The sequence below is a fragment of the Puma concolor genome, chromosome A1 (assembly GCF_028749965.1).
Source record: "Puma concolor isolate L17-30 chromosome A1, mPumCon1.1.hap2, whole genome shotgun sequence".
In the NCBI taxonomy this organism is placed as follows: Eukaryota; Metazoa; Chordata; class Mammalia; order Carnivora; family Felidae; genus Puma; species Puma concolor.
In genome coordinates, this window is record NC_141667.1 from 81,514,426 (window position 1) to 81,542,192 (window position 27,767).

At 37.2% G+C, this 27,767-nt stretch overlaps 1 protein-coding gene across 4 annotated transcripts in view; it reads left to right on the forward strand.

Annotated features, from left to right (window-relative positions):
* The first annotated feature begins 1,644 nt into the window (after window positions 1–1,644).
* The window catches only part of LIX1 (limb and CNS expressed 1), a 58,894-nt gene continuing 32,771 nt past the window's right edge, over window positions 1,645–27,767 (forward strand). The window contains exons 1-8 of one of the 4 annotated variants that reach the window (XM_086692687.1): window positions 1,645–3,408; window positions 5,256–5,454; window positions 5,650–5,740; window positions 6,552–6,619; window positions 6,740–6,788; window positions 8,228–8,358; window positions 8,563–8,708; window positions 27,216–27,379. In XM_086692687.1, coding sequence (XP_086548813.1) covers window positions 8,246–8,358; window positions 8,563–8,708; window positions 27,216–27,379 — 423 coding nt within the window. In that variant the 5' untranslated portion in view covers window positions 1,645–3,408; window positions 5,256–5,454; window positions 5,650–5,740; ... (1 more) ...; window positions 6,740–6,788; window positions 8,228–8,245. Of the gene's footprint in view, window positions 3,409–5,255; window positions 5,455–5,645; window positions 5,741–6,542; window positions 6,620–6,739; window positions 6,789–8,095; window positions 8,359–8,562; window positions 8,709–27,215; window positions 27,380–27,767 lie in introns of those variants that run through there. The other 3 variants (XM_086692750.1, XM_086692802.1, XM_025924637.2) reach the window with 3 other exon arrangements.

Genomic DNA, 27,767 nt, shown 5'->3' on the forward strand with positions numbered 1-27,767 from the left:
ATAGAATATTTATCTTGCAATACATATTATATTTAGAGTATCAAAGGTAACCTGGGAATGAAACTATATGACATCTTCCTACTCGATTTTTATTCAGTTGATGCAGTCCACTTTTGGGTACCTACTACATAAACACTATTACTCTAGGAACTTTGAAATCTAAGTAAGCAGTTCTTATCCTGAATAGCCTCAGGTTTCTTGTGGTTGGCAGAACAGATACATCAAATGCATAAATCTAAGCAAATTATTCAGTGTCTAATCAGTGTCTAATATTTTTTTAATATTTATTTTTGAGAGAGAGCGTGAGCCAGGGAGGCGCAGAGAGAGAGATCTGAAGTGGACTCTGCTGACAACAGAGAGCCCCCCCCATATGGGGCTCTAACTCCCGAACCATGAGATCATGACCTAAGCTGAAGTCAGATGATTAACTGACTGAGCCACCCAGGTACCCCTACTCACAATTTTTAAAAGATGTTTTTGAGTAGTCCTCAATTAGAAATTAGAATTTGGTCTATCAAACAAGATGTAACCCTCACATTTAAAATGTCCATAGTGAACAATGAGCAAAAACAATTTAAGTGTACTACTAATGTAGTCAAGGCATGTACTGTGGTTAATAAAACACTTTGAGTCTGCGAGTTCCAAATTTAGATCCTGGTTCAACCACTTCCCAGACCTCAAGTGCCTTCTGTAACCTCTCTAACCTCACTTTTTTGATTTGTGAGATGAGGACATTTAATAGTGCCTGTCTTAGAATTATTATAAAAATTAAATAATACCTGTAAGGAGCTTAGCACAGTACCTGATACATGTTACATATTAGGAAGTATTTCCCAAATGATTTCAGATTACCAAAAGGAAGATTCTGGAGGAATCTTCTATTTCCAAGGTCACTGATATTTCACCTGTGATCTTTTTGGTGCTGTTTTCATCTCAACGTACAAATGCTTTGCTTGTAACCTTGCATCCTCTACTTGTTGCTCCCACTAAATAAGTTTTTCCTACAAGATAATGCAGTTTATACTTGTGCTAAATAACTTTGTGATATTGGTAGCCATGGGTCTGTTCTTTGGTGCCTAGCTGGCTGTCTTTGAGCTTTCTCCAGAACCTTAAAGATCTTTTAAGGCTACTAACTAGAAGATAATCATTCTTTTAGTCAAGTACTCAGTAAATGTTATGACAAAACATAGTTGTCTAGTTAAAGAACTTAACAGGTAAACCCGCAGCCCAGAGGTTTATCAGCCACTTCCACAAGGTGGAGGTATGAGTTCATTAGGTTCTCAGGGAGAACACTTCCCTGAGGTGTAAGTTTATTTCAAGTCACATTCAATATTCTGGGTGGCTAAGGCTCACCATCTCCATTATTCTTCATCTCTCTTCAGAACATCTCCCTAGAGAGCATCAGGCCATATCTTAGTTTGACCTTGATTTGCTATATGAAGGTCTGGAACCATCTTATGCAACTGTAGAAGGCTGGGAATGAGGTAAAGTTCAAAATAACCGTGAGTTACACAGTTGTGTAATAACAAGGAGTGTAGGAATAACTCCAAAGTCTACAACACAGTGAGGGACTAATATTGTTACATTTTAAATGTAAGTTTTTCTTTTGTCTTACTATTTTAAATAATGATGACATTAAAATTAGTATTTTATGTAACATTTAGAATCAGATTATGTAGGCTTAATTCCATAAATAGGAGTGTGCCTCATAATACAAATAAAATATAATCCTTGGAATATTTGTCACAATATTACATGGTTCCATTTAAAAAAAAGTAACCACTTGAAATGAATGAATCCAATAAGGGTGATTACTATAACTGCTTTTAGTGGAAGAGGTTCAACTTACATTAGGAATAAAAATACAATATTAACCCGTACATTTTGCACGTGCTTGATGTTGTCTAAAGATACTGAGGAAGTATACAGACTTTTAAGATAAAATTTTTGTTGACCTAAAGCATCCACCATATTTGAAGAAACAAGATTAAACACATAACAATTAAAGGACAGTACAAAGTCAACTGTACTGAAAGCCTGACACCATTGATCTCACTGAGGAACCTCCAAGGACAGTGGATAAGTGAAAGTTCAGAATGATTTGGTGAATTGTAGGGAAGAGGGATTTGGTTGAATAGGTAGATTAAAAAAAAGAGCTTGCAAAGAGGAAATCATGCAGAAGACATAAATGTAGTGTGCTATGGTTGGGAAAGGGGTATTGTGCAGCAAATGACCAAATTAAAGATTATTTTAAAATTTTGGTTAGAATTTACCTTAATGTATCGGAAAGGAGCGATTGTAGATTTTGAGCAGTGTAATGATTTGATTTTAAAGCGGGTGGTGAGGCACCTGGCTGGCTCTGTTGGTAGAGCATGCAACTCTTGATCTTGGGATCATGAGTTCAAGTCCCACATTGGGTGTAGACATTATTTAAAAATTAAAAAGAAAAAAAAATTAATTAAAAACTAAAAATAAAGGGGATGGAAAGGGGAACTAGGGAAACTTTGTCAGTGCAGGTAGATTGGAAGGAATCTTGAACAGAAGCTAAAATGTTGCCCAGTCTCCATAAGTATTAAGGTTTAGACAATCTGGGATAGAATCTTACTATTATACTGGAGGTGTAAACATTCTTGATTAGTTTGTTTTTATTTTAGAGATGAGAAAACATTTTTAGATGTAAAATTACTTGCCCAAAATCACATGGAGTGAATAGGGTTGGGAGTAAGTGGGAGGAAAAAATGGAATTGGTAAGTACCAGGAAGGTGAAAGGTAGAAAAACCAGAGTATCTGTGGTTTAGAATTTGGTATCCAGCCCAGGGGTCTCTTTTGCAAAGTCACTAAGGTCCACAAACTTTGACTTGTCTTCCTGGTGTTGTGGAGGTATGAGAGGAGACAGTCCTTACAACCAGGTCCAGGTTTTGAGTCCTATTCTCCACAAAATTTCCTCCCTTTTTAGAAAACATGTTGGGTTTTTTTTGTTTGTTTTTTGTTTTTTTTTCCATGATAAGCCTTTCATTTTTCTCACAGGCCCAAGAAAACCGATCTCAGTAGACTGAAGCTCTGCCTGGAACATTTCTGGTTGTTCATGAGGAGGTAGGAGGGGATTAAGGTGGTGAGGTGGGGAGTAGTACTTTTTCCTTGAGCTCAAAGCTACTGAGGTACCTGGGGAGGATCAGAATATATCATTCTCTAACTTGGTCTTTCTCTAGTTTTCAATTCATAGAAACATAGGCCCCCTTTGTATGCAGTTTTCTATTCCTCTTTCAAACAAATTTTGAAAAGAAATACTTCTTCTGTGTCAACAGGATACATGCTAAGTGCAGTACTCTGATAGTGACTGCAAAGGAAGTGAAATGGAAATTATAGTTTACAATGTGAAATGGATGGGCGTGAGGCTTTTATCTTAATGTAAGCATATCCATAAATATAGCCTGAATTGAATTAAGAGTATACTAATGATGCAATCTTTACAGGAAGTTTCATCTAAAATATATGGAGCTATGAAGTTAGTGGCTTGCTTGAACTTAGTTGATAGCCATCAACTAATCTCAGGTTTAAGTCATTTATTTACAGCCAATAAACATTCTTCCTGGGTTTGTTTTAATCTAATATTAATATTTTTTTTTGTAGTCTAGGTTTTCATTTTACTTTGCTCATTACTGTTGCAAAGATTTAAACATTCCAAAGAAGTCATACCCCAGAAACATGACCATCTAAAGGGAAAAAAAAAAAAAGTTAGCTTCAATTAGTCTATCCTTTCTTTAAAGGAGACCTCAACTCTTTGCGTTTGGCGAGAGGCTCAAAGACTCAGCTGGAGTTCAGACACCTTTTTTAGGATCAATCTTATCACTTTATAGCCACAACCTGTGTAAATTTTTTCTTCAACATGCAGCAAAATAAACTCCTGTACTGGATAGCAAAAGGTAGGGGGAGGGGATGGTTCCTGTGAGAAAATGCAAGGAGAGGGAGAGGAGCCCTAGTTATTACTAGATAAACTTTTATGAAAGAAAATATTGTTGTAAAATCCACTGGAAAAAGTCACTCCCAAAACAAAAAATGTTAAACTGTTTTTCTTTTTCTTTCAAAATATATATTATGCTGGAAGTCAGCCAGCCACAGTTAACAGTAATATGTTCAGTTTTCCACAGAACACATACCTAATGACCCAAGGGCTTGGCATCAATATCTCCAGTCTTGTAAATGAACATTCAAATTCTCTCACCTTACTAGTAAAACCTCCTCTGGTGATATCTTTGGCCTCTAAAGTATTTCTTAATCAATTTTTACTTCTCTTCCAGGACCAAATACCAAGATAGAGCTGGGTAATTGGTTACTTAAAATAGTCAAGATGACATGGGCTCATTCAGGCCCCCAAATATATATATGTAACAGAAGGTTTGGATAAACGGATGTACTTTCATTGTTCTTTCTGGTTAAAAGTGTTGATTCTAACTGCCCTGACACAGATAAAGAGCAGTTCACTAGCAGTTTTATCTTGTGGGGAAGGATATTATTTTAAGAAAGCATTTTTTATAATATTGTATGAAAATGAAGAGATGTACATTCTTTTAATCTGTAAATGGGATATTAATCAATTTTCTACTTACCTTTTCATGTAGTTAAACAGATTAGTACTTACTGGTGATTTCCTAAATGTAGTGAAATATCAGGGTAAATATGTCTGAAATAAAGTTATTTTATATTAACCTGTGTCTTTTGAATTTGTCAGAACTTTTGTCAGAAGTTGCCTTTCCAACTGACCCTCTCATGAATACCTTGATTCAAATATCTCATTGACCTTTCCCAGTTAAGAGTTAACAAAGTTGATGTTAACCAGCTATTCATTCTTCCTACTGGTGTCTTTAGTTTTGTTTAGCTAACACTAAACAGTCATTAGTTATTACCTCAGCAAAGTCACTTTCTTCAGGGCCTTGCCCTTCTTCACCCTCCAGAACACCCCTAGAAACGGTCCTGCACATAGGCAACGCTTGACCCTCTTGTGCCAATCCAGCTCTTAGGGCCTTCCACCCATCTCCCATTGGAATCTGGATGGATCTGCTATGTTCCCCATTGTTTTTGTAAAGGATTTACTCTCTCTGTTTATTTAACTGCATGACTTGAATTATTTTTCATTTTATTTACTTTATCTTAAATTGTAAATTTTTAAGAATCAAAGCATTAGCAAGTAAGTGAGGAAATTATTTCAGAGAAGATAATCTTCCTGAATTTCAATCAGTGTCTTCTCCCTTCTTTAGGTACTTGATCCTCTAGAGATGAGTAGCTATAAGTTGGCTCAGGCTCAGTTACTGCAGTGGAGTCTGCATGCCTACATGCCTGGAATCTCACCATCTTCACTACAGCCTCACCTACAGGCCCATTCTCCTGTTTCACCTACCCCAGGCTCCTCCAGGACAGAACAGATCATGAAGTGAGGGGGCACAGAGGATAGTGGAGGTTCTTTCCTGTTTTTAACTAAAGAGGATTCTTTCATGCATTTATTATGTGTTTTAACATTCTGGGTGTTATTTCAATTGGTGACCCCCACTTTCTTACATTTTTGTACCTGTAATGAACTACCTAACAAATATATTACTATAATGATAGGAATAAATTTTCTTTTCCTTACCAGCAAAATGATTGTTTCCATAGATGTTTTTGCTGCATTGTGCATGAAACGGTACAAAATATACCACCTTGATTTCTCATCTTCTCAAAGAGTTCTGTACTCCCTGGGAGCTTAGTAAGTGTGCTATTGCACTGAGTCTTTCACTTTTACCATTGGGTGATAAGTTTTGATCACTAAATATATCAGTTGGATGGCATTTCTCACACATCTGAGTAGCATTCTAACAGGATTTGTAAAAACATCATTTTGGTTTTCACTGTAGTCCTCTACCCTTGTTTTAATACCTAAGTTTTGTTTTTGGCATATGCCTACAGTTGGCTGAGGTTGACAGTGAAATCTAACATGTGAACTGTAGAATCTGTACTAAATAGACAGGGGTATCTTAGGTTTTTCCCACCTCCCTCATATACTTTCTACATTAAAGACATAAAAGGGTGAGAAACCCCTGAGTTGTTAGTTTAAACTGTGTTACAGTAACACTCTAGAGTGAGAAGTCTTTATGGATGGGCAAGGAATAAATGCTTAGCAGAGGATTTGGAAAACTTCTGTTGAAGCATTGGGCCTGATCAGAAAGAAGAAACTATACTATCCAACTAGAATTCTTTTTTAATTTTTAAAATATAACTCAGTAAATATCATGATATTTTTACAAAGTTATCTTTGCAAAGCCGTTTTGGAGTTCTCTAAGCAGACACTCAGTTTGTCTTTAGAAAAATCTTGTGGAAGTTGAAAGTTAATTTTCTTAACAAATTCTTACCTTTCATTTTAGTTAGCATTAGTAATGAGTATCTTTGGGCTGTTTTGTTTTGTTTTATTTTGTTTGTTTCTGGATTTTTATTGTGTGTGTGCGTGTGTGTGTGTGTGTGTGTGTGATGAGTATCTTTGAACTCACCATATTAATTTGTGTTTCTCATATTGTTGAAAGGATATGAAGTTTACTATGGGATTAGAAGTGATCTGTTTGAAGACCAGTCCAGCTTTTAGGAAATAAGTGTAAGAGTTTTCAGAAAGCTATAGTGTGTGAAAATATTTGTGGTCATTTGTAATATAGCTACAGAATCATAAATGTTAGATCTGAAAGAAAGCATTCAGCTCAATCCCCTAATTTTCTAGATGAGGACTGTGAGCCCAGAGAAGACATGACTTCTTCAAAGTTATACAGGTAACAAACATCAAATCCTAGATTTTACTAATACAAAATTCAGTATTCTTTCCATCACAATACACAACCAAAATATTTTTATGTACTACTAAAGATAAGCCCATAAAAAGTCTATTTATTGACCAAAATCTCGGCATCGACCAGTTTTACATTATCAGACTCGCTCCTTTGAGAATTCCTGGCTCTCTAATGGGAACCTTATATGTTTTGGTTTCCAATTCAGTATCACACTGAAAGTACTTTCATTCATTTATACTTTGTGTCCAATCAATGTATATATATATATATATATATATATTTTTTTTTTTTATCTACAAACCATCTAGCTTCTCTTTTAAATTCTAAGCTCATGAATGGCAAAGATGCTGATGATTTCCTATTTGGTGCAGCCCATGTAAAGTAAAGTACACTTTGGAACCCTAAATAAGTGTCTTAACATGTAGTGCTACTTCTTTCACATCCTTTTTTATAATAATATCTTTGCACAGTGGGGCAGCCCCATGTCTCTGTCATATGTGACATATATTCCCTGTGGACATTTACTAAGTAATAGTCATTATGATAAGACTTATTATGACAGCACCATTTCCTCTGTTTCCTTTTATTAAGCCCACCTGTATTCTACCATCTAGCTGAAGAAGCCTATTGCATGGAAAACATTTTACTTTTATTTTGTCATTAAAGGACTGTTTTCAGTTAATCATGCAACACAACATAGTTATGGAATCTGGAAATGGGAGAGCAATTTCTTGTGCCAACTCCGAAAAAGTATTTTAAATAAAAGTAAAGTAGTCCTTAACAAGTCTTCAATAAACTATCATAGGTTATAGCCATTAAAATCAGTTCTTTTATATGTGGTATGAATCCTAATTATTGCAATGGAATCTCATGACATGTTTATGTCTCCTGTGGAAAGACTATTTAACCTTGTCGTGAGTGGTATGGAAAATAGAGAAAGAATCTGTTAAGGTATGTTAGTAACTACCTATATTCTATTGAAAAAAAAATATATTTTTGCTTCTTCTGAAATTTTAATAGAAAGAATTAGCAAGAAATAAAAGGAAGTGAATAATATCAGAATTCATTAAACTCAATCTTGGGAATGATTTTCCTTGAAGAGTCAAAACAGAAACAAACATTCCTAGGCAAGCCAAAAGACAGTAACAAGGTTTTATTTGCCACTACCCATCATAAGTGACAATAACATGGGTGATGGGGAAAAAAAAAAGAAAAACAACTTTTAAACTTGGCTCCCAGAGAGATGCCCCTGAATTCAAATACCATAATCTGGTCCCTGGCTATATCCATACTCTTTATAGCACTATTTTACCAAAGAAGAATTTAGATTATACTAATTCTGAACTGAAAGTCCTGAGCTGGAAATTTCTTTGTTACTAAGGTAATTTCTTTGACAAATAACCTTCTTGATTTTATACCAGGGGACAGCACATTTGAAGATGGAGGACCAAAAGAAATACCCAAGTCGGAAAGCTGCACACCATTCAGGCAGAATCTGGTTGGAGAGGAAAGCTGGTCTCATGATCAGAGAGCTTCCCCAGCTAGCCTGTAGGTGGGTGTGTTTAACAGAAGGAAGCAATGGGAACCCGCCTGTCAGCCAGCCTTTAGAGCTAATTAGCTCAGCATACAACAAAGATAAGTGAGCCTGGGAGGAGGGCCCCCTGAGGGGTCTTTAGATTCTGGGAAATGTCTGATTGGCAGATGTTAAAAGGGATTCTTTGGTAATCCTGTGCATCAATGAGCTGCACAAATTCAGTCCAGGACTGCAAGAATTCAGGCATGAGGACACTGTGCAGCAGGCTCACACAGGCAGACCCAAGATGGACAGAACCTTGGAATCCCTGAGACACATCATTGCCCAAGTCTTGCCTCACAGAGACCCGGCTCTAGTCTTCAAAGACTGTAAGTACTGAAGGGGAAAAAGTTTTCTGAAAATAGTCCTAAACGTCTAGTCACATCCTATTTAAGTATGATTTCTCCTAAATCTCTGTAGTCGTGTGCTGTGGTCTAAGTGATATTTAACTTGTTCCTGACTTCAGTCAGGAGAATGATTTCATTTCACCTACGGGTATTAGTTGCTGGGTTATTTTGTCAGTGATACATCTTGCTAACTGTTTGGAAGTCTTTCCTAAAATATAAGCCTTGCCTAAGACTTAATGAACTCTTCCAGATGCTTTTTTAAATAAAACACGGCTGATTGCTAATGAGATTAAAACTAAAAATAACTTAGAAATGATAAATACTCTATATTTGTTAACCTGTTTCACCCTCCATAACATGTTAACTGTGTTAAGTCAAATATTGTGTTTGTCTGAAAATTTTTATTGCAAACAAACAACAATAAATCACCAGTGAGCTCTTAAATTTTGGTAACAAATTATAACACTTTAGTTAAAAGGCCAATAAAATTAGCCTTCCCATATCTGCAATGTCCCTATCCCCCCAAAATCTAAACAGCTATGGCAAAGTTATTTCAAAATCTTTTTTAATGATTATGAAAAATAATTCAATCAAGCTTCCCAATTCTAGCAATACTATTATACCATTTGTCATGTAACTTAGTTTCTGGAACCAATTTGATTTTCTGCTGCTGCAAAACAGACTATCTTCATGTTGTATCTTATCTACAGTGAGTTTCATATTACAAAGGGCTTCTGAAATAGAATTTTGCTATGGAACTGCCCAAAAGGTAAAATGCATATGGAATTTTTTTTTCTTCAATAAGTTACAGCTTTCTTTGTGAATCTTGTTATGTTTGTCTCCATCAAAACATCAATGCTTTGGATTTTTGCTCTCTGATTGCTGAATAATGTTAGTTTCCAGATGTCCTTTTAGTTTATATTTCTCATATGTGTGATGAAGAAAAAGAAATGTTGGGCCATTTTATCCTATAAAATTTTCTTCTTAGAAATAAAATTGTAACCAGTATGCCCTTTAATGCATAGTGGAAGCCCTTTATTTCCTTCCTCTCTTCCTTCCTACCTTTCTTCCTTCTGTCTTTTTTTTTTAATATTTTCTTCAAGCATATGTCAATAGCTATGCTAGACTAATGAAAATCACTCCCTCCCCCAGTCTAGCCTGGAGTCTATTCAGGTTTGGTGTGTTTCTTTAAGTGAAAAGGGAAGGAAAGAATGTCTTTCTCTTACAATAGCACTGAATTCACTAGTGAAGGGTAAAAGGGCTCTTGACCTGCTCAAAGCTTTGGATAAATTGTATAGAGCCAGGGGTCTTATACTGTGGATTTGGAGAATGGAAGCAGAAAAAAAAAAGAAAAGAAAAAAGAAAAGAAAAGAAAAGAAAAGAAAGAAAGAAAGAAAGAAAGAAAGAAAGAAAGAAAGAAAGAAAGAAAGAAAGAAAGAAAAAGAAAAAGAAATAGAGGAGCAATTTTTCACCAAATTTCTTGTCAATTCAAGAAGTTTACTCTGAAATTATATGGTCTACTTTTTAAGTTGAACTAAATCCCAGGAATTGTTTACAGTTTAGCCAAGAGAATAAAATAGAAAAAGGGTTAAAATAAAATATGCATTATGTTCTGTCATCCAGACCTTTGCAGGAACTCTTTTCTATGGAAAAATAAAGAAGTGTCCAATTTTATATATTTCATTCTTTAACATAGAACCCAAATTTGATCAGATAGCATTGCCTGTTTACCCTGGAATAAGCTGTACTCTGCAACTGCTTGCATGGCTTAATAGGTGTGAGTATTAAACTGCTGATCCTCTCCCTTCAGGTGTTTCTAATCTGAAAAATGACTAAATGAAAGTAAGCCAAATGGCAAATTTCTATGCCAGCGGTTTTTTATAACATTGAAACATCCAACCACTTACCATCCTCATGGAATAAATGGGAACAGGCTTACACACTTTCTGGAGCAGGACATCAAAAGTCTGCCTGGGGGTTATGCCATGCCTTGGCAACCTATCACGCACGTGCCAGAGTTTAGCACGTGGACTCATTTTCTTTGGCACACCCAAAATCTGCTGCCACCACACTCATCTTTTACACAGCTTGTAAAAAGCTGCCATCAGCCTTGAACAGCAGGTTCTGAGCAGCCTCCTCTCCTCCTAGTCACTCCTGGCCCCCTTTCCCCCAACCCAGTCCAGTCTCTTCCTGCTATAAGGAAAGGGCTAAGCACTTGAGCACATCACTGCCAAATCCTTAAGAAAAATTGCTACCTTGCTTTCCTGCAAGATTAAAAGCCAATCCAAGAATTTTTAAAACCCAGAACAGTTGAACAAAGGAGCATTAAAACACACACACACACACACACACACACACCACATACTCTAAAAATGTTTTTCTTAATTTCTATAAATGCAAAGAAAGTTTTTTTTTTCTCTTCATTCTTCAGAAACACATAATACAAGGAATGTAAATGATCATTCAATTAATTTTATGCCTTCAGTGGCTTTTGGTTTGTTTAAAAACAAGCAATTGTAAATTGAATTTTCTCTTCAAGTTGGTCAGGAAAAGCACCCAGAGAATTTTCTGGTCTGAGATGGATACACATGGGGATAGTTATATTCATTTAAAGAAATATTATTTGGATGCTTTTCTTAGCATCCCAAGTGGCATTTTGCAATGAACTAAATCTCTTATTTGTTTTAGACAAGGTGTTCATCCAGCAATAGTTGCAATTTTTTTTTTAATTTTCTTTCCTGGAAAGAAATGAATTCCATAACAATTTTTTTTCTGTTTCCCCCTATTTCACGTTTCAAATAAAAAACAATGCAAAGACATTTAAATAAGGTCAGCTCTAAATTTGAAATTTGCTCATCTAAGCTGACACTGGACTGTTCTCCACTACCTAAATGTCTCACATTTGTAACAAGTAGCACTAGGAATCTCTACACCACCATACAGAATCTCTTTGCTGAGAAATTAAGGCATATATCCATGTTGCCTTCCATTCTTGGCTTTGTGTAACATTCAGTTTCTTTTCATTTGTCATATGTCACAACCAAAGATGAGCTATCCTAAGAGCAGCCCTTGTCAGCTCTTTTGAGAGTGTGTGCGAGCTTACTATTTATTTACCACTGTTTGACAGTTCCTCATGTGCTTTCTCAAAGGAAATCCACATGATTTCAAGATGGCTGAACATTCAGATTCTTCTGAGTGTTAACTTTTCACATGACAATAGCATAATATGTTTATCTGCCATCTTTGGGCTCTCTCTTTATCCATGCATAGTAATGCTAGGGTATCCAGTTCTCATCATGTGATGACAGGCACTATGCTAGGAACGTTTATTCACAACAAACCAGTAATGTAGGTACTATTGTTAATTATAGATGAGGGAACTGAGTCTCATGAAATTAAGGTGACTTGCCCAAGGTCATACTGTTAAATGAGTGATACAGCCAGAATTCAAGTACTGTATTCCAATTCCTCACCTTTAGCCACTACAAAACTACAAGACAACTATTGGCTCCTAGAGGTGTTATATAACCGTGTCATTTGTGCTGTTATAGGAAAATGGGGGAGGGGACAAGGGAGGAGGATTGAAATGGCCTCTTTTGGAAGTATGGAGGGAACCCACTAAATAGGCACATCTGAACAGGAATATGACAGGAGGGTCAGAGGGGAAGGGCATGTTTGATGAGAAAGAACAGCTTGTCCATAGAAGCTAAGGCAATACAAGAACAAGGCATTAGGGGAGGTAGAGACAAGGTGGTAAAGGAAGGTGGAATGGTGCAGAAGTGCAGGCAACAGGGAGTCTTCAGAGTTAGCAGTGATCCTAGATTAGTTATGCAACTTTATGGTTTTATGTTGCATTGGGAAAAATATTATATTGACATCTTTTGGAGGCACACTTCCTCATGCTAAGTTAGGGAGAATTTAACTTTTTCAATGGCGAAAATCCTTTTGCCTATTCAGGCAAGATGCAAGATGTGTGAATATAAACATGCCTGTAGTGAGAAATCACTTTGACTTAACTGAAAGCCCAAATCAAGTCAAACTTTATTAAAATAGATTGTTAAAAAAACTATCTTAGTTATCATTTAAGCCATGAGGATGTGTTAGTTTCCAGCATTGACTGATAAAGCGATGTTAGATTTCATTAATATGTTTTACGCCCAAATTTCATTGTGAAAAAATGAGATGTTTCCTTCCTAATCATTGCACAATTAGAAAATGTCTCACGTATTTGAGGTGCATTAACTTCCATTTGGGAAACGTTTTTCGGCATGAAAGGTTTTATTTATATCAGATAGGTGAATACTTCAAAAGGTTCATTTTTACCCTTTGAAAAAATTGGACCAGACTATAAAGTTATTAAAACCATGTTAGTAATCATGGTTCTGGCTGTATGCAACCCAAAAGAGCAAAAATTCTCAAGAGTAAAGTATTTTCTCTATCCCATGCTTTTTAGTGGAGTTATCTGAAATCTATAAATTTGATGATACATTTATGGGTTTTGCATTTCACAGAAAGAAATGGAGTAGGATGTAAGGGATGAAGGTACTTATGCAGTAAAATCTCTACACATATTGCACTGCATTCCACCACAAAGTGTGCCTAAAAGAATATGGTTAAAAAAAAAATCTCACTGCTCACTAGCTTATTTCGGATTAATGATTGAATCTTAATTACAATAATTTTAGCATCTAAACTGTGAAGCCTGTTGAAGCCTATTGAAATGCTAATTTTACATTATTACAGGATACAACTAGAAACAATTATATAATTATACTAAGAAACAAATGCAGATTTTGGTTCAGCTATCAGTGGCATAAACACTGTTTCCTAACCCTTTTTTCAGTATATATACATTTGGTAGAATTTAAATACTAAAAGTATCAGCCCCAGAGGAAAACTTTTCAAAATGGGGGGAAAAAAAAGTGGCTTCTTGATCACTTAATGGCCATCTGTCTTAATACATTTATTTCTTAATACATAAGTAAGATTTAACAAATCAAAACAAAATATGATCTATATCCATCCTGTGATCAAATCTAGAACTTCTTCATGGTCTGCTGTCTCATCTCAACATAGGGTTTTTTTTTGTAGCAGTTAAGATTTGTTAGCCTGATCTCAACTTTAACAACTTCTGAAACTCATGTGTTAAGTTACAGCCCATAATAGGATACAGCTGCACAAGGGTGAGTTTCTAAGTCATGATTTTTCTGTTTAAATGATACGGTTTTACTGATTATGTGCTACAGATTGATTTAAGAAATGTAAGACAACTTTAGAAGCCTTTCATAAAAGAATCTTCTGTATTTAATACATTTCATATTGAAGTTTTAACCCCAAAGGCTCTTACTTCTTTGCCTCCATGTTCAAATGCTCATATAAGTTTAGTCTGTCAAGGTAGTTAAAACAATCTTATTTTAAATTAAAAATAAATAAAAAGATTTTTATTGAAAGTTTAATATTGACAATTGTCAATAATATTGACAAAATATTACACTCCCTGTAGTTCTCTATATTCTTTCTCTTGTGTCCATGGAATGCTATTTGAATTATGGTTTGGCTTTTTTTTTTTTTTTCCTGCTGCGATGATAATCAGTTGATCCCTATTTTGATCTCATCCCATCAGGCAGCTGTGGGAACCCGTCATTTAGTCACCACTCCTTTGACCCTTATGGCCTATATTATATAGTTTACATTTCTCTTGTGCAATATGAGTTGTAGCTTTGCTAGCATGTTTTTGTCCACACCTAGGTTGGATGTCCCAGGAGGGCAAAGCCATACCTTGCACTTCCATGTGCTCTCCCACAGGGTCAGGCACCTAGCAGGTGCACAAAAGACATTTTTGGTTGTTGATTGATTTGTTTTCTTCCTCACAAAAAGAGGAGAATATTTTTTCCTATTGTCAGGTGTTCTCCTTTATTATAAAATAAACTGTACCTGAACCTTCTAAAACATCATACAGTGATACCTGAAACACAGCCTAATTGCATGCATGGTTAAACTGCAACCATATGAAATAGGATGGAGGAAAAAAGGACTCTGGAAATAAACACCCTCTTCAAACAACTTCCCCAGAGCACTGCCTGGGGTTGGTCATGGTAGAGCACCTCCAATCATTCCATATTCCACATTGGCACAATAACTTAGATTACCAATCTTTATATTCATCCTCAGGGTCTAACCTCAACCCTGGGTCACCAAAGGCCTTGCACCATGCTTTTTAGGGCCAAACTCTGTCTATGCCTCATACTTTACATAAACCCTAGTTAGACAGCTATTGCAGAGTCATGAAAGGCTTTTTTTTTTCTTTTAATGTTTATTTACTTTTGAGAGAGAGAGGAGTGGAGAGGGGCAAGAGAAAGGGAGACACAGAATCGGAAGCAGGCTCCAGGCTCTGAGCGGTCAGCACAGAGTCCGACGGAGAGCTTGAACTAAGAGCTGTAAGATCATGACCAGAGCCAAATAACCAGCTGAGCCACCCAGGAGCCCCGTGAAAGCATTCTTATAATGACTATACCTAGGAAAAGTACATTATACACCTAAAGCCACATCTGCACAGATTGAGCATTTTAACTAAACAGAATTGGTCAGCAAAGCAACCAGTGTTTTTTTTTAATCTTTGATTAGTTATCTAAAATTAATAGTCCTACAAAGTCTCTTAAATACAGTGTAATGCCAGTGCCTAATGGAACATGAGAAAGATATATACTTCCTGATTGATTAAATAGATTACATCAGGTTTTTATTCTATGTAGCTTTGTGATTGGATGACATCATCTGACCATGATGCACATATAAACCACACATGGGAACTCAGGCATGCTGCTGATGCTGTTTAATTCTGGTATACTTCATGATCTTTTATTTTATTTTAATTTGTCTTTGTGATTCCCTTTTACTCCTTCATAGTCTTTCCCCTTTGCCTTCTTTAAAAAAATGACTCAGTACTTCCAAAGATATAAAAAAATAAATGTCATTTACTTTAAAATTTTTTTGATGTTTATTTTTGTTTAATTATTTTTGAGAAAGAGAGACAGAGTGTGAGCAGAGAGAGAGAGGGAAACACAGAATCTGAAGCAGGCTCCAGGCCCCAAGCTGTCACCACAGAGCCCAATGTGGGGCTTGAAGTCACAAACTATGAGATCATGACCTGAGCCGAAGTCAGATGCTTAACCAACTGAGCCACCTAGGTGCCCCCAAAATAAATGCCATTTAAATTTCTCCCCAAATGATATACAGTTCAGTAATTTTAAATTCTGAAGGTCAAAATTAAGCCAAAAAGAATGAGATACTTTTTTTGTACATTTTGGACAATCTCCCAAGAGGTTAACTTTGTAAAACAACCCAAAGATCATTTCAAGAAAAATGTTCAGGGAAGAGCATGGGGACCACAGCAGAAGAAAAGAAAAAGCCAGCAAAAGGAGAAACACAACCGGCTTTCTAGCTGCTGAAGGAGCTAGGCACTGATTCAAGTGCATTCCTAAAAGAAAGTTCCTCTCCTGGGAACAAAGTAATACTCCAAGTTGTCTCAGTCCTGCTGTGTAGCTGTGGCTACCTTTGAAAGAGTGTCTACACATAAGAAAAAGGGGCCCAGGATTCCTACACGTTGTACCCAACCTGACACACAAGCTGTGCCAGCAAGATTCCACTGGCCAGATCAAAACCTGGCAGAACCTGAGGATGGTTATAAATAATGAGACAACTATGTCTGTTGGTCAGTGTCCTGCAGTTTACCAAGCCAAATGCAAGACCCAAAGGTATCCCATTTTACTACCCATTTGGCATGAATCATAAATTGGCATCACACCTTGAGCTTGCCCCTTAGATTATTTGGGGGATCTTTTTCTATTTGTCCTCAAAAAAACTAAGAAATCACATTTGGCAAGAGCAAGCCGTACGTGATTGAACTGCTAGAATAGAAAATACTAATTAACTTTATTTTAAAATATCACCTGCTAAGGCTAATTTAATTAAAGATTATATTAAAATATTGCATAACATAAATCCATCTGTTTAGAGGCAGAGAATCAATTTAAAAATATGTTAATCATCTTGAAAGCCTCTTAATGATTTATCTTTAAATGGTAGCCTTTCCAATTTGTCTTAAACTGTTTTTGGCAAGTGATATTTTACCCAGCTAGAATTTTTTCTCTGTAAGGCAGAAAAGAAATCAGTTCTTTTTTTCTGGTAGATTTATAACATACTTTTAAGATCCCTTTTTGCTAGAAAATGAATCTTTTCCACTTAGGACTTATCTCATATTAGGTAGTTGAACTGGGCAACAAACTATAATGTTTCTATTTTCCTGAAGCATAAACAGTCATTAAGCATTAATTTTAAGTGAAAGTTAGCCCCTGTCATGTTTGCTAAAAGCAGTTGTATTGCCTTTAGCATCCATTATAAAGTGAATAATATGGACAAACATCTCTGTTTCCAGATTTTGAGATGTAGCATTTCATCCATTTATTTTCTGGCTATTATGAAGCTTTGTCTTTACCAGCAAATAGTAGCAAAAGAGGCCTCCCTTTACCATTTATGAACTTTTTGCATATTTTGGAAATAAATAGCACAATGTGTACAATTAGAGAATTTTCAGACTTGCAGACTTTTTTTTAGAATGTTTAATGATATGGTTTCCAACCCAGGAACAATCAGTTTCAAAGATGCCACATGCAAGCATATAATCATGCCTTTTTCTTTCTTCCATCACCTTCTCTAACCACAAATAATAGCTAATGCTCTAGTGCTTACTATGTGTGAGACTCTATTCTGACATTTCCCACTTAAGCCTAACAGAAACTGTGTAGTAAGTACTGCATGTTACAGTTAGAACTGGAGTAGTTAAGTAGGTACCTTTGACTGGTAAAGACAGGATTCAAACCCAGACATTCTGACTCCAGGTTCCATGATTTTAACTACTGAGTAAACTGCCTGCCAGTTGATAAAAGGTGGAGAGAGAAGACACAGTATACATTTTTTTGTGTTTGAACCAGTGTCTGTATTTGAGGATTCTTTTATAACACGCTCTATAATCCTTGGGCCTTTACATTCTATACATCTCAAAATGCCCATATGAAAACATAGATCATTTGTCCCTATTGGCATCTGCATCACACGCATCCAATCCGTGAAAATGACAAGCTCCAAATTTGTAGGATAAAAGCCCTCTGAGTGTCTGGTTATTGATGATCTTATCTGAAGGGGATTTGTGCTTCTTCCAGGCTGCAGAATGAGCCCTCTCTTGCCTGCCTCATCTCCTACCCCCTTCTCATAGATTTTTATGCCCGAACTCCTCCCAGAAACCCTCTCTTTGGTTCACTCAGATGTACAAGAGCAGCCATACATTCTCTCCAAGTGTCTGTGCTTGTGTCTTCATGGATGGAGTCACCACAAGCAGCACAGCACCTTAGGCAAAGACAAAGGGCAAGGGACTCTGTGCTCCTGCCTTTCTCACCCACTCGGGTAAAGCTGGGGCATTAGGACAGTGGGGTTGATTTCCATTTATTAAAGGAAGCTAAGTCCTCTTACCCTGTCTCCTATCAAATCATACCCCTTTCCTAATGGCACCCTTTCCTATGCCCTCTTAAACAATTCCTTGGCTGACACATTATTTTTCTTACTCTGTTTGTCAAGCCATCCTTACTCCTTGGAGAGCACAGCTTCTTTCTCATCATGGTCTATATCTCATTCTTCTGAAGTGGCTCAGCTTAGGCCTTCCTCCAGGGCAGACTTCTCCTGAACTTTTCAGTCCACATTCATTTGCTTTCCCCCTGTGTGGATTGAATTCTTGTGCCATAAATTTTTAGGTTTTAAATATTACTTTAAAAACATCTCTGTTCTACAATGTAGCACTCTTAATATTTTCTTCACCAATTATATTATCATATATTATTTCTGCAATCAAACTGTAAATTGTTATGGGAAGAAGCCTGTTATGAACTTCTTTTTTAAATCCATATCATCAAGGTCATGGTCATCAGATAAACTATGCCAGTCAGTACACATTGCTGGTTAATTATGTTCCACTAATGCCAGAAGCTACTTTCAAATCCTTTTCAACACATTGCTCTAGGCAAGTCAGCGTAAGTGTGTTTGAGTTGGCACTCCAAGACAAAATTACTTACCATCTCTATTCAGGGGCTTCCTAAACTCTACTTTTTAAGAAAGTGAAGACCTTGTTACAAAGTGAGTAACAATCATGTGTCTACTCTGACCAGGCTTCATCTTTCTGCCCCTACTCCACTATCTCCAGCTGAGGCATGGCTGCCACCACCATATCCATGCTGTGTGAGCACCACAGTGGTTCATACATGAAACCTCCTATTCTAGAAGGAAGTCTTGACCTCTCTAGGAATTTTAGTGACTTCACTTACCTTCTACACACTCATTCAGTTGCACTCAAATAGTTCAGAAAGGTAGAGTTTTCTTATATCCCAAGTGAATTCCACAATTGCTTCCAGATGAATAGCCCTGTGGTGTATACCAAGAAGGCTACAGAAAAGAATGAACCAGAGTCCCTGCCCTCCAGAATCTCACAGTCTGCTGTGAGTTAAATAACAGAAAACTGTATTCTGTAAGATGAATGCATTTCATTCCTCTAGCCAGAAAGAAGTCCAACCAAGTCTGACTTTATCAGTTTAGCCTGGAACACCACATCCATTTCATTAGCATGGTTTAGAGGAGATTAAGTGCTAAGACACAAGGCCACTAATGGAATGAGAGCTCAGGAAAGGAGATCCATATGGGCTGGAACCCATGAGTAAGGCATGATAGAATAGGTGGTATTTCCTCTGAAGTATGGGAGTAAGTTGGATGGATAGAGGGGAGGAGCAGAAACAACACTCCTGGGAGAACTTGAACCAAAGGACAGGTAAAAAATAAGAACTATATGTTCAGGAACAAGTAAAGACACTGCTTTGCTGAAACTGATTGGGGGTTTCTATAGAAAAGATCAAAGGTTGGATGGTAAAGGTATTCCACATTGTTGGATGTCTTCACTGGTCATCTGCCTTCTGTGAAATCCTTAATGCTCATCTTTTTATAATCAAAAAGAAAGCTTGAGGAAGGGAAAAATGAAATCCTCATTTATGAAAGATTTTTTTGGAGATAGAATTACCACTCTGAAAACTCTGTCATATTCAAATTTCAAAACACAATGACAAAGAAAGTAGCCATACTAATAATGCCTATAAATTACAATGCAAATTGTCTTGTTGATACACAAAATAATCAAAACTTCCGAAGTGGTTTATGTTAGTTCAGGCTATTGCAACAAAATACCATAGACTGGTTGGCTTAAACAACAGAAATTTATTTTCTCATAGTTCTGAAGGCTGGGATGTCCAAGATCAAGTTTTCAGCATATTTGCTTCCTGGTTATAGACCTCTTCCTGGCTTGCAGATGGCTGCCTTCTTGCTGTATATTCACATCGCCAAAATAGGAAGCTCTGGCGTCTCTTTCTGTTCTTATAAGGGCACTAACCCCATCATGGGGGCCCCAACCCAATGACCTAATTTAAACCTAATTACCTCCCCAAAGCCCCATCTTCTAATACTATCATCCTGGGGGTTAGGTCTTTAACATATGGATTTGGTGATTGGGGGAAGGAAGGATAGGTAGGAGGCACAAATATTTAGTCCATATCAGGGTCAGTCACTTGTGTCTGAGAAAGCAATTTGGGGAAATGCAAAGGATTAAGAAGTTTGATGTGCACAGTAAATTCAGAGGTTTAATTCCTTTCTTTACTCTCAGATGTTATAAACTGATAGAAGTCACAAAAAAGAACTAAATTTCATGCTATTATTCTTAGGCCCTCCCCAACATTTCTCTCTCCTTCTACTCCTCTCACACCCCTAGTCTCAGCCATTTGATATTCTATTTCTTTGTAGTAATTTTACCAGTTTAACATCAGTTACCTTGAAAAACATAAAACCACTGATGACCTGTGGGTATTATACCGTGAACTAGGAGGGCTGCTCAGTTTGTCTTGACTCCAGCATTAGGCAAATTGTTAACCATCTACCTTATCCCAGTCTAGCTGAGGATGCACTACCTCTCTCATATTGTGTCCAGATTCACTGTGGATGACCAATTTATCTTGTCCTGGCTATGGATAAAGACCTTTTTCTTTAGTGTCCATTAAAACAAAGTAGAAAGTTAAAAAAAAACAAAACAAACTTTACTAAACTTTGAGAGGAATAATGCGTAACCAAAAATGATATGTTCCAAACTATAGCTTCTTGACATTAAGATGGAGGGCATAATCAGGCAGAGAATTGACCTTGGCTTTTGCTCATGGCCCTCTGCCCAGGAAGCCTGTCCAAGCTCCTCATCAGTCTTTTATCATTTCCTCTTCTTCCTCTTGTTTCTCTGTTAGTCATCCTTACTTGAAAGAAGGGACTAGAATGGGAGGCCCAGTCACTGCCCTCTCTGAGGTATACAATCAGTGGGTATTTACACCATTGCTTTAAACCAGAGCAAAGTGTTGGTTGAAGACTGGTCATCAGGATACCTGTTCACATCCTGGCTGCTCATTCATTATGACAGTTCCAAGCTGGGAACATGTCATATAACCTGAATGAAAAAATACAAATATTGGCCTTTGCTTTATTTGACTTTGTCAAGAACGTGTCAAAAAAAAAAAAAAATGCCCCCTGGGAAAACATAGGTGAGGTAATTCTTGTGGAGAGCCTCACATTGCCAACAGTCTCACAAATACAGCACATCTTTTATGCTTTGATGATATTCAAATACTCAACTAATATTAATTATGCTCATACTATGTTCCAGACTCAGTGGAAAGAAAAAATGATGTAATTCTTCCTCTAAAGAGCACTGTCTTCAGTAGAGGTAGGCACACATGAAAACAACCTAAACTCTGCCATAATTAGAGAGTGTCTCAGAATGAACAAAGAGCATAGATTATAAACTCAGACAGCACTAGGTTAAAAATCCCAAGTCTAAGACTTAGTAGCTGTTTGATTGTACCTTGAGCATCTTTAATGTCTAATCTATAAGTTGTGGATGATAATACCCAGTTGTAGGGGATGTTATAAAGATTAAAAGAGACATGGTACCTGGGTAGCTCAGTCGGGTAAGCGTCTGACTTTGGCTCAGGTCATGATCTCACAGTCCACGAGTTTGGGCCCCATGTCAAGCTCTGTGCTGACAGCTCAGAGCCTGGAGCCTGCTTCGGATTCTGTCTCTGTCTCTCTCTGCCCCTCCCCTGCTCATGCTCTGTCTCTCTCTGTCTCAAAAATAAATAAAAACATTAAAAAAAATAAAGAGTAAATGAGAAAATGCATAGTGCCTGGCTTATAATAGGTACACATGGATATCAGAATAGCAACTTCTTCCTATAACAGGACTTCTCAAACTTTAATGTGCATCAGATTGCCTGAGAATCTTGTTAAAAATGCAGATTCTGGGGGCACCTGTGTGGCTCAGTAGGTTAAGCGTCCGACTTCAGCTCAGGTTGTGATCTCGTGGTCCGTGAGTTCGAGCCCCGCGACGGGCTTTGTGCTGACAGCTCAGAGCCTGGAGCCTGTTTCAGATTCTGTGTTTCCCTCTCTCTGACCCTCCCCCGTTCATGCTCTGTCTCTCTCTGTCTCAAAAATAAATAAAGATTAAAAAAAAAATTTTTTTTAAATGCAGATTCTGGTTCGCTAGGCCTGGGGTCGGGCCTATGATCCTGCATTTCTAACCAGTCCCCAAGTGATATCCATGCTGCTTCTCAGAGAATTGAAGTTTTTGAAACAAGGATTTTGTGATTATTTTGGCTTTGTTTTTATTTTTAAGTAGTTGATGCTGAAAGTGAATCTTAAAAGATAACTAGACCATGCAAGAAGTCAACAGCCACTGGGGAAAAGGGCATTCTAAGAAGAGGAATGGAAGTAAGAGGCTTGCCATTAACATAAAATTCAAGGAAGTGTAAGGGGCCTGGAAGGTGTCTTGAGGAGAGAGGAGGGAGGTGGCTTGTATGGAACAAGAGAGTATCAAGACATGGAGTCTTCTATGCCTTGCCAAGGAGTTATTTATTTTATAGGTAATGAGGGACTCAGAGAGGGATTTTAAGAAGATGTGAATGAGAGGCACCTGGGTGGCTCAGTTGGTTAAGCATCCAACTTCGGCCCAGGTCATAATCTTGTGGTTTGTGAGTTCAAGCCCCGAGTTAGACTCTGTGCTGACAGCTCAGAGCCTGGAGCCTGCTTCAGATTCTATGTCTCCCTGTCTCTCTGCCCCTCCCTGCTCACACTCTGTCTCTCTCTCTCTCTCTCTCTCTCTCAAATAAAAAATAAATAAACGTTAAAAATTTAAAAAAAATGTTAATGATTTCATGAACTGTGAGATTTAGAAGATTACCCTGGAAACAATTGGAGGATGGGTTGGGTAGGAGAATAATGGAAGTCAGGAGGATATTATGGTATACTGGATGAGATATGAACCAATGCAGCAATGGCAGTACAGATTGAGAGGAAGTGGAGATTATGCAAGACATTAGGATATGGAATTGGTAAAACTTGGGCATTTATTAGAATGGAAAGAAGACATGAAATTTAAGGTTCCTGCCAGGTTTTTGATTTAGGTGACTGAGTAGGTCATAATATTACTTTCTAAATACTTCAGGAGGAAGAGAAGAGTTTCTGGGAAAGAAAATTAGTTGAGTTTGGAAAATGTTGAATTTGTGTGACATCTAATAAGCAAGTATCTATTAACAAAGTTGGAGCTATAGGAGAATGGTGTGGGAACCGTTGGCTTATATTATAGTAGATGCAGTCATGGAGCTAGGTTCTGTCATTTAAGGAAAATGGTAGAAAGCAAGAAAAGACAAAATTTTTATTCAGATCAACATGAGGGGTAATGGAGGAAGAGAAACCCAAAAAAGAAACTGAGAGAAAATGGTTAAAAATAGAAAAGCAGGGGTGCCTGGGTGGCGCAGTCGGTTAAGCGTCGGACTTCAGCCAGGTCACGATCTCGCGGTCCGGGAGTTCGAGCCCCGCGTCAGGCTCTGGGCTGATGGCTCAGAGCCTGGAGCCTGTTTCCGATTCTGTGTCTCCCTCTCTCTCTGCCCCTCCCCCGTTCATGCTCTGTCTCTGTCCCAAAAATAAATAAACGTTGAAAAAAAAATTAAAAAAAAAAATAGAAAAGCAGAATCAGGATGAATACTGTCAGAAAAGACTAGAGATATGAACATTTCTAGAAGAAACTGACCAGCTATGTCAAATACAGTTAGAGGTCAAATACATAAGAACTGAAAATTAAGATTTGTTGGTATTTTCTAGATCAGTTTCAGCGGAATAAACTGCACAAAAATAAAGTCAGATTGTGGAGGGTTAAAAATGAATGGAAGATAAAGAATCAGAGATAGTAATATAAGATATTCTTTCTAGTAGCTTAGCCACAACAGGAAAATATTAATAACTAATAGCCAAAAATAGTCCCAAGGTTGAGTGTTTCATTTAATTGACTGATTGATTGATTCATTATCTTGAGCATGCCTATGGCTGCTGAGAAGTTGTGAATAAAGAGGAAACCTTTAAAAATAGGAGGTGAAGAGAATTACTACCAGAACAATGCCATTTGAGACTGGAAGAAATAATGTGGATCTGGGCACTTGAGCAGATGGGTCACTAGATGTGGGGATGGATATCACATGCTTGGTAGCCCAATTTTTTTCTGTAATAAGGGAGACAGTATCATTAGCTGAGCATCAAAGGGCAATTGTGGCTAGGGACTAAATTGTGTAGTGAGGCCTATCCTCAAACTTGGGTGGTTTTCTTCAGCAGAACTTAAGCCTCTGCTTGCATTTCCTTTGACATTGCCCATAAACCTTGTTGTTACTACTTCAAAAAAAATAAAGGATCATATGTTTCATAAATAGAGTATCCTCTGCTATACTGATTCTTTGGAATTTCAAATAGCAAGCTGGCCTTCTTCCCTTTGCACTCCATTCATCAGGTTTTCCAGTCGACAAGAGGAGATAGAGATAGAAAGATGGATTGTGTGTGTGCATGTACATATGTTGTACTCTTTAGAAGTGATGACATACACAGAACTATCAAAGAAGTCTTCCAAGGTTGCAGAATGAAAAATTTGAAAACTGCTACTCGTGTTCATATAGAAATCTACTTATTACATACCTTTGAACTCTTTAATCCACATAGCTTTGCATGCCAAAATTCTTGTGTTCATTTTACCTAGACTATCATGAGTCTTCATCTTCCAACTTCAGTTCTCAGCTTAAATTCATCCAACAATGAACTGACTTAAAATAGCAGTCTATTGTGCCTTGTGGACTATCAGAGCAACAGTTTACTGGCTTTTGTTTTAGGCTTCAGTCTTTAAGACATCCTGCTGAATTCTGGTGGTCACATGCAAGTAGAAATGCAAACCAGAAAGCTCAAAAATCCTTGCTTTCTTAGAGCTGGGAGGCCAGGGAAGATGAGTAGCAAAAATACAGTTTAGGATATAAAAGTTCTATTTAGAAGTACATCAACTGGTAGAAAATATTATTCAAATATTTTTGAATAAATGAAAAACTCTGTAATGACCAATCTCACCTTGACCACTTCAACATGTACTTTTTAGTTAATTCACCTACACCCTCTGATAGTCTTATGTTTTCCTTTTTGTTTTTCAAAACACTTCTTAAATACTAACCATTACAGTTTTAAAATATACACAGGCATCTGATTCCTTAGGCATCTTGAGAATTTGCCTGAACTGCACACTATGAAACTGATCCACGACCTAGGAATGAGGTAAAGGCACCACGTGCTCTAGTAAACAACTTAGAAGGTGGTTGTGCATTGTTTTTGCCTCCAGGTTAAACTCTGTGACTTTCCTGACTCCCTGAAAACTATTGAAGCCCAACATTTTGAAGCACAGTTAGGAATGTATTTAGGAGAATGCAAAGGACATAGGCACAATATTATGCAAAGACTGTTTGGAAGAACAAAAACTATTTAATCCAGAACTTGAGGAAACCTGAGAATTGTCTGTATTAGTATACTTTCATATACAAGTGAAAGACACCAATACAAAATGATTTAAGGAAAAAGCAGATTCATTGACTCAGGGGCTCAAAGTATTTCTTTGGAACTTAGTCTTTCTTTCTCCATCTCTTGGTTTTACACTTCTCTGTGTTGCTTTCTTCTCAGCCACGTTTCTCCCTTGCTTGGGCAGTGCCACACTTACCTCCTATCCTCCCAGCAACCTAGTGAAAAAGGGGAGAATCTGGTCTTCCAACATTTCCAACAGAAGTCCTGCACTCATTGGTTCTAAATGACTTGGCTCTGGTCAAATCTCCATCCCTCAACCCTGAAGAAGACATGGTTGAAGGAAAGATGATTGTTTAAATAAAACCTTTATGCTATTCCCACAAAGAGGGGAAGCAAATGCCAGGCAGGCAAAAACAACAGATGTCCTATATTGCCTTCATGCATGTGGTGGACTTTCATGTGGATAAGGGGATAAACTTCTGTGAGGCCCCAGAAATGAGAAATAGACCACTTGCAGGAACCTTACAGGAAAGCAGATTTCAGCTTACTCCCAAAAAGGATCTTTTCACAGAACCATTAAGAGTTGAAACGGGCTGCCTCAAGGTGTGCCAAGTGCCAGCTCCTTCCCTATGTTAAGACGCAAGCCAGATAGGCAGCTGTCAATAGTGTTGTGTAAGACATTCCTACATTAGGCAGAACTTTGCCTGCATGACCTGTAAGGTCTCTTTTGATGCTACAATTCTATTATCCTTGTTAATTTCCACAATTCAATTTGCAGTACAGGATAAACAAACCAACCAAATTTGATCTGAAACTTCTGCAGGCTATCACAGGTCATTTAATCTAAAACACATGGCTATAGCCATTACTATGTTTTCTGAAGTCATCTAACAGACGTAGTCCTTAACAAGGTCTCCATGTTATTAGTTTCACTTATGGCTTTTTCCAGCCTCCTGCTTATTACACAATTGCCTTTCATTCTCCTTTAGATTGGGATGAAGAGGAGCATGAAAGAGTTTTCTTCTTTCTGCCTGTCTCCTCTTAAATCTTATACTAGGTGGGTCCCAATTAAAATTGCATTGTTTATATCTTTACCTCCAAATTTGGCTTTCACTTTGTAAGTGTAAGAATCTATGAGAAATGGGAGCAGGGGCCATGGATAACCATAGCTCTAAACAAAGTTTATTGAAACAAATTTTCAAAGAAGAAAGAGTGACGTTTTTAATTTGATATTAAAAATTAATTTATAAAGTAAATTTAATATACTGCAACATTATTAGAATTAGGGTACCAAACCACTTGAGCCATACTCATAAAGAGATAAACACATTTGCATTAAATAGGAAAGCACTCCCTCCCACTCCCACAGTACATACTGTTCTGCCTAAATTGGAAATGACATGTTACACAATCCAGCATGCAAATAAAATTTTGTTTTTGCCAGAGTACATCCTTCCTTAATAACCGATTGTGTTTTTTTGTGTTTTTCAGTGAATGTTGTGTCAATGTTACAGGAATTTTGGGAAAGCAAGCAGCAGCAGAGGGCTGCATTCCCAAGTGAAGGCGTGGTGGTCTATGAGTCACTGCCATCTCCAGGACCGCCCTTTGTGAGTTATGTGACCCTCCCAGGGGGAAGCTGTTTTGGCAACTTTCAGGTAAGAAACAACCATAAATTGGTCAGGAAAAGTTAATTGGGTTAAGAGAGTAAGTCGTTTTATAAAATGGTAACATTATAAGCTTTCTTGGTCGTAGTGAAAAATAAGTTGTGTCACATTCCATTATATATACAGGTTGGTCAGGTGTTCCAATTTTTTTAAATGTAAGTGTTTTAAATTAAGTGATGTTTCTTTGTGGAAAATTAATTTTATAGCATTTTATTTGCTGATAGCTGCTGCCTTTCCCCTCAGAATATTTTAGAATAAACCATACAGAACAAGGAAACTCTTGCAAAGTCCTTCCATCAGGGGCCTTCCATCGATTTTATAATCAAATGCTAATCAATCTACTACACACCAAAGCACGAACCAACAGCAAGGGTTGAGA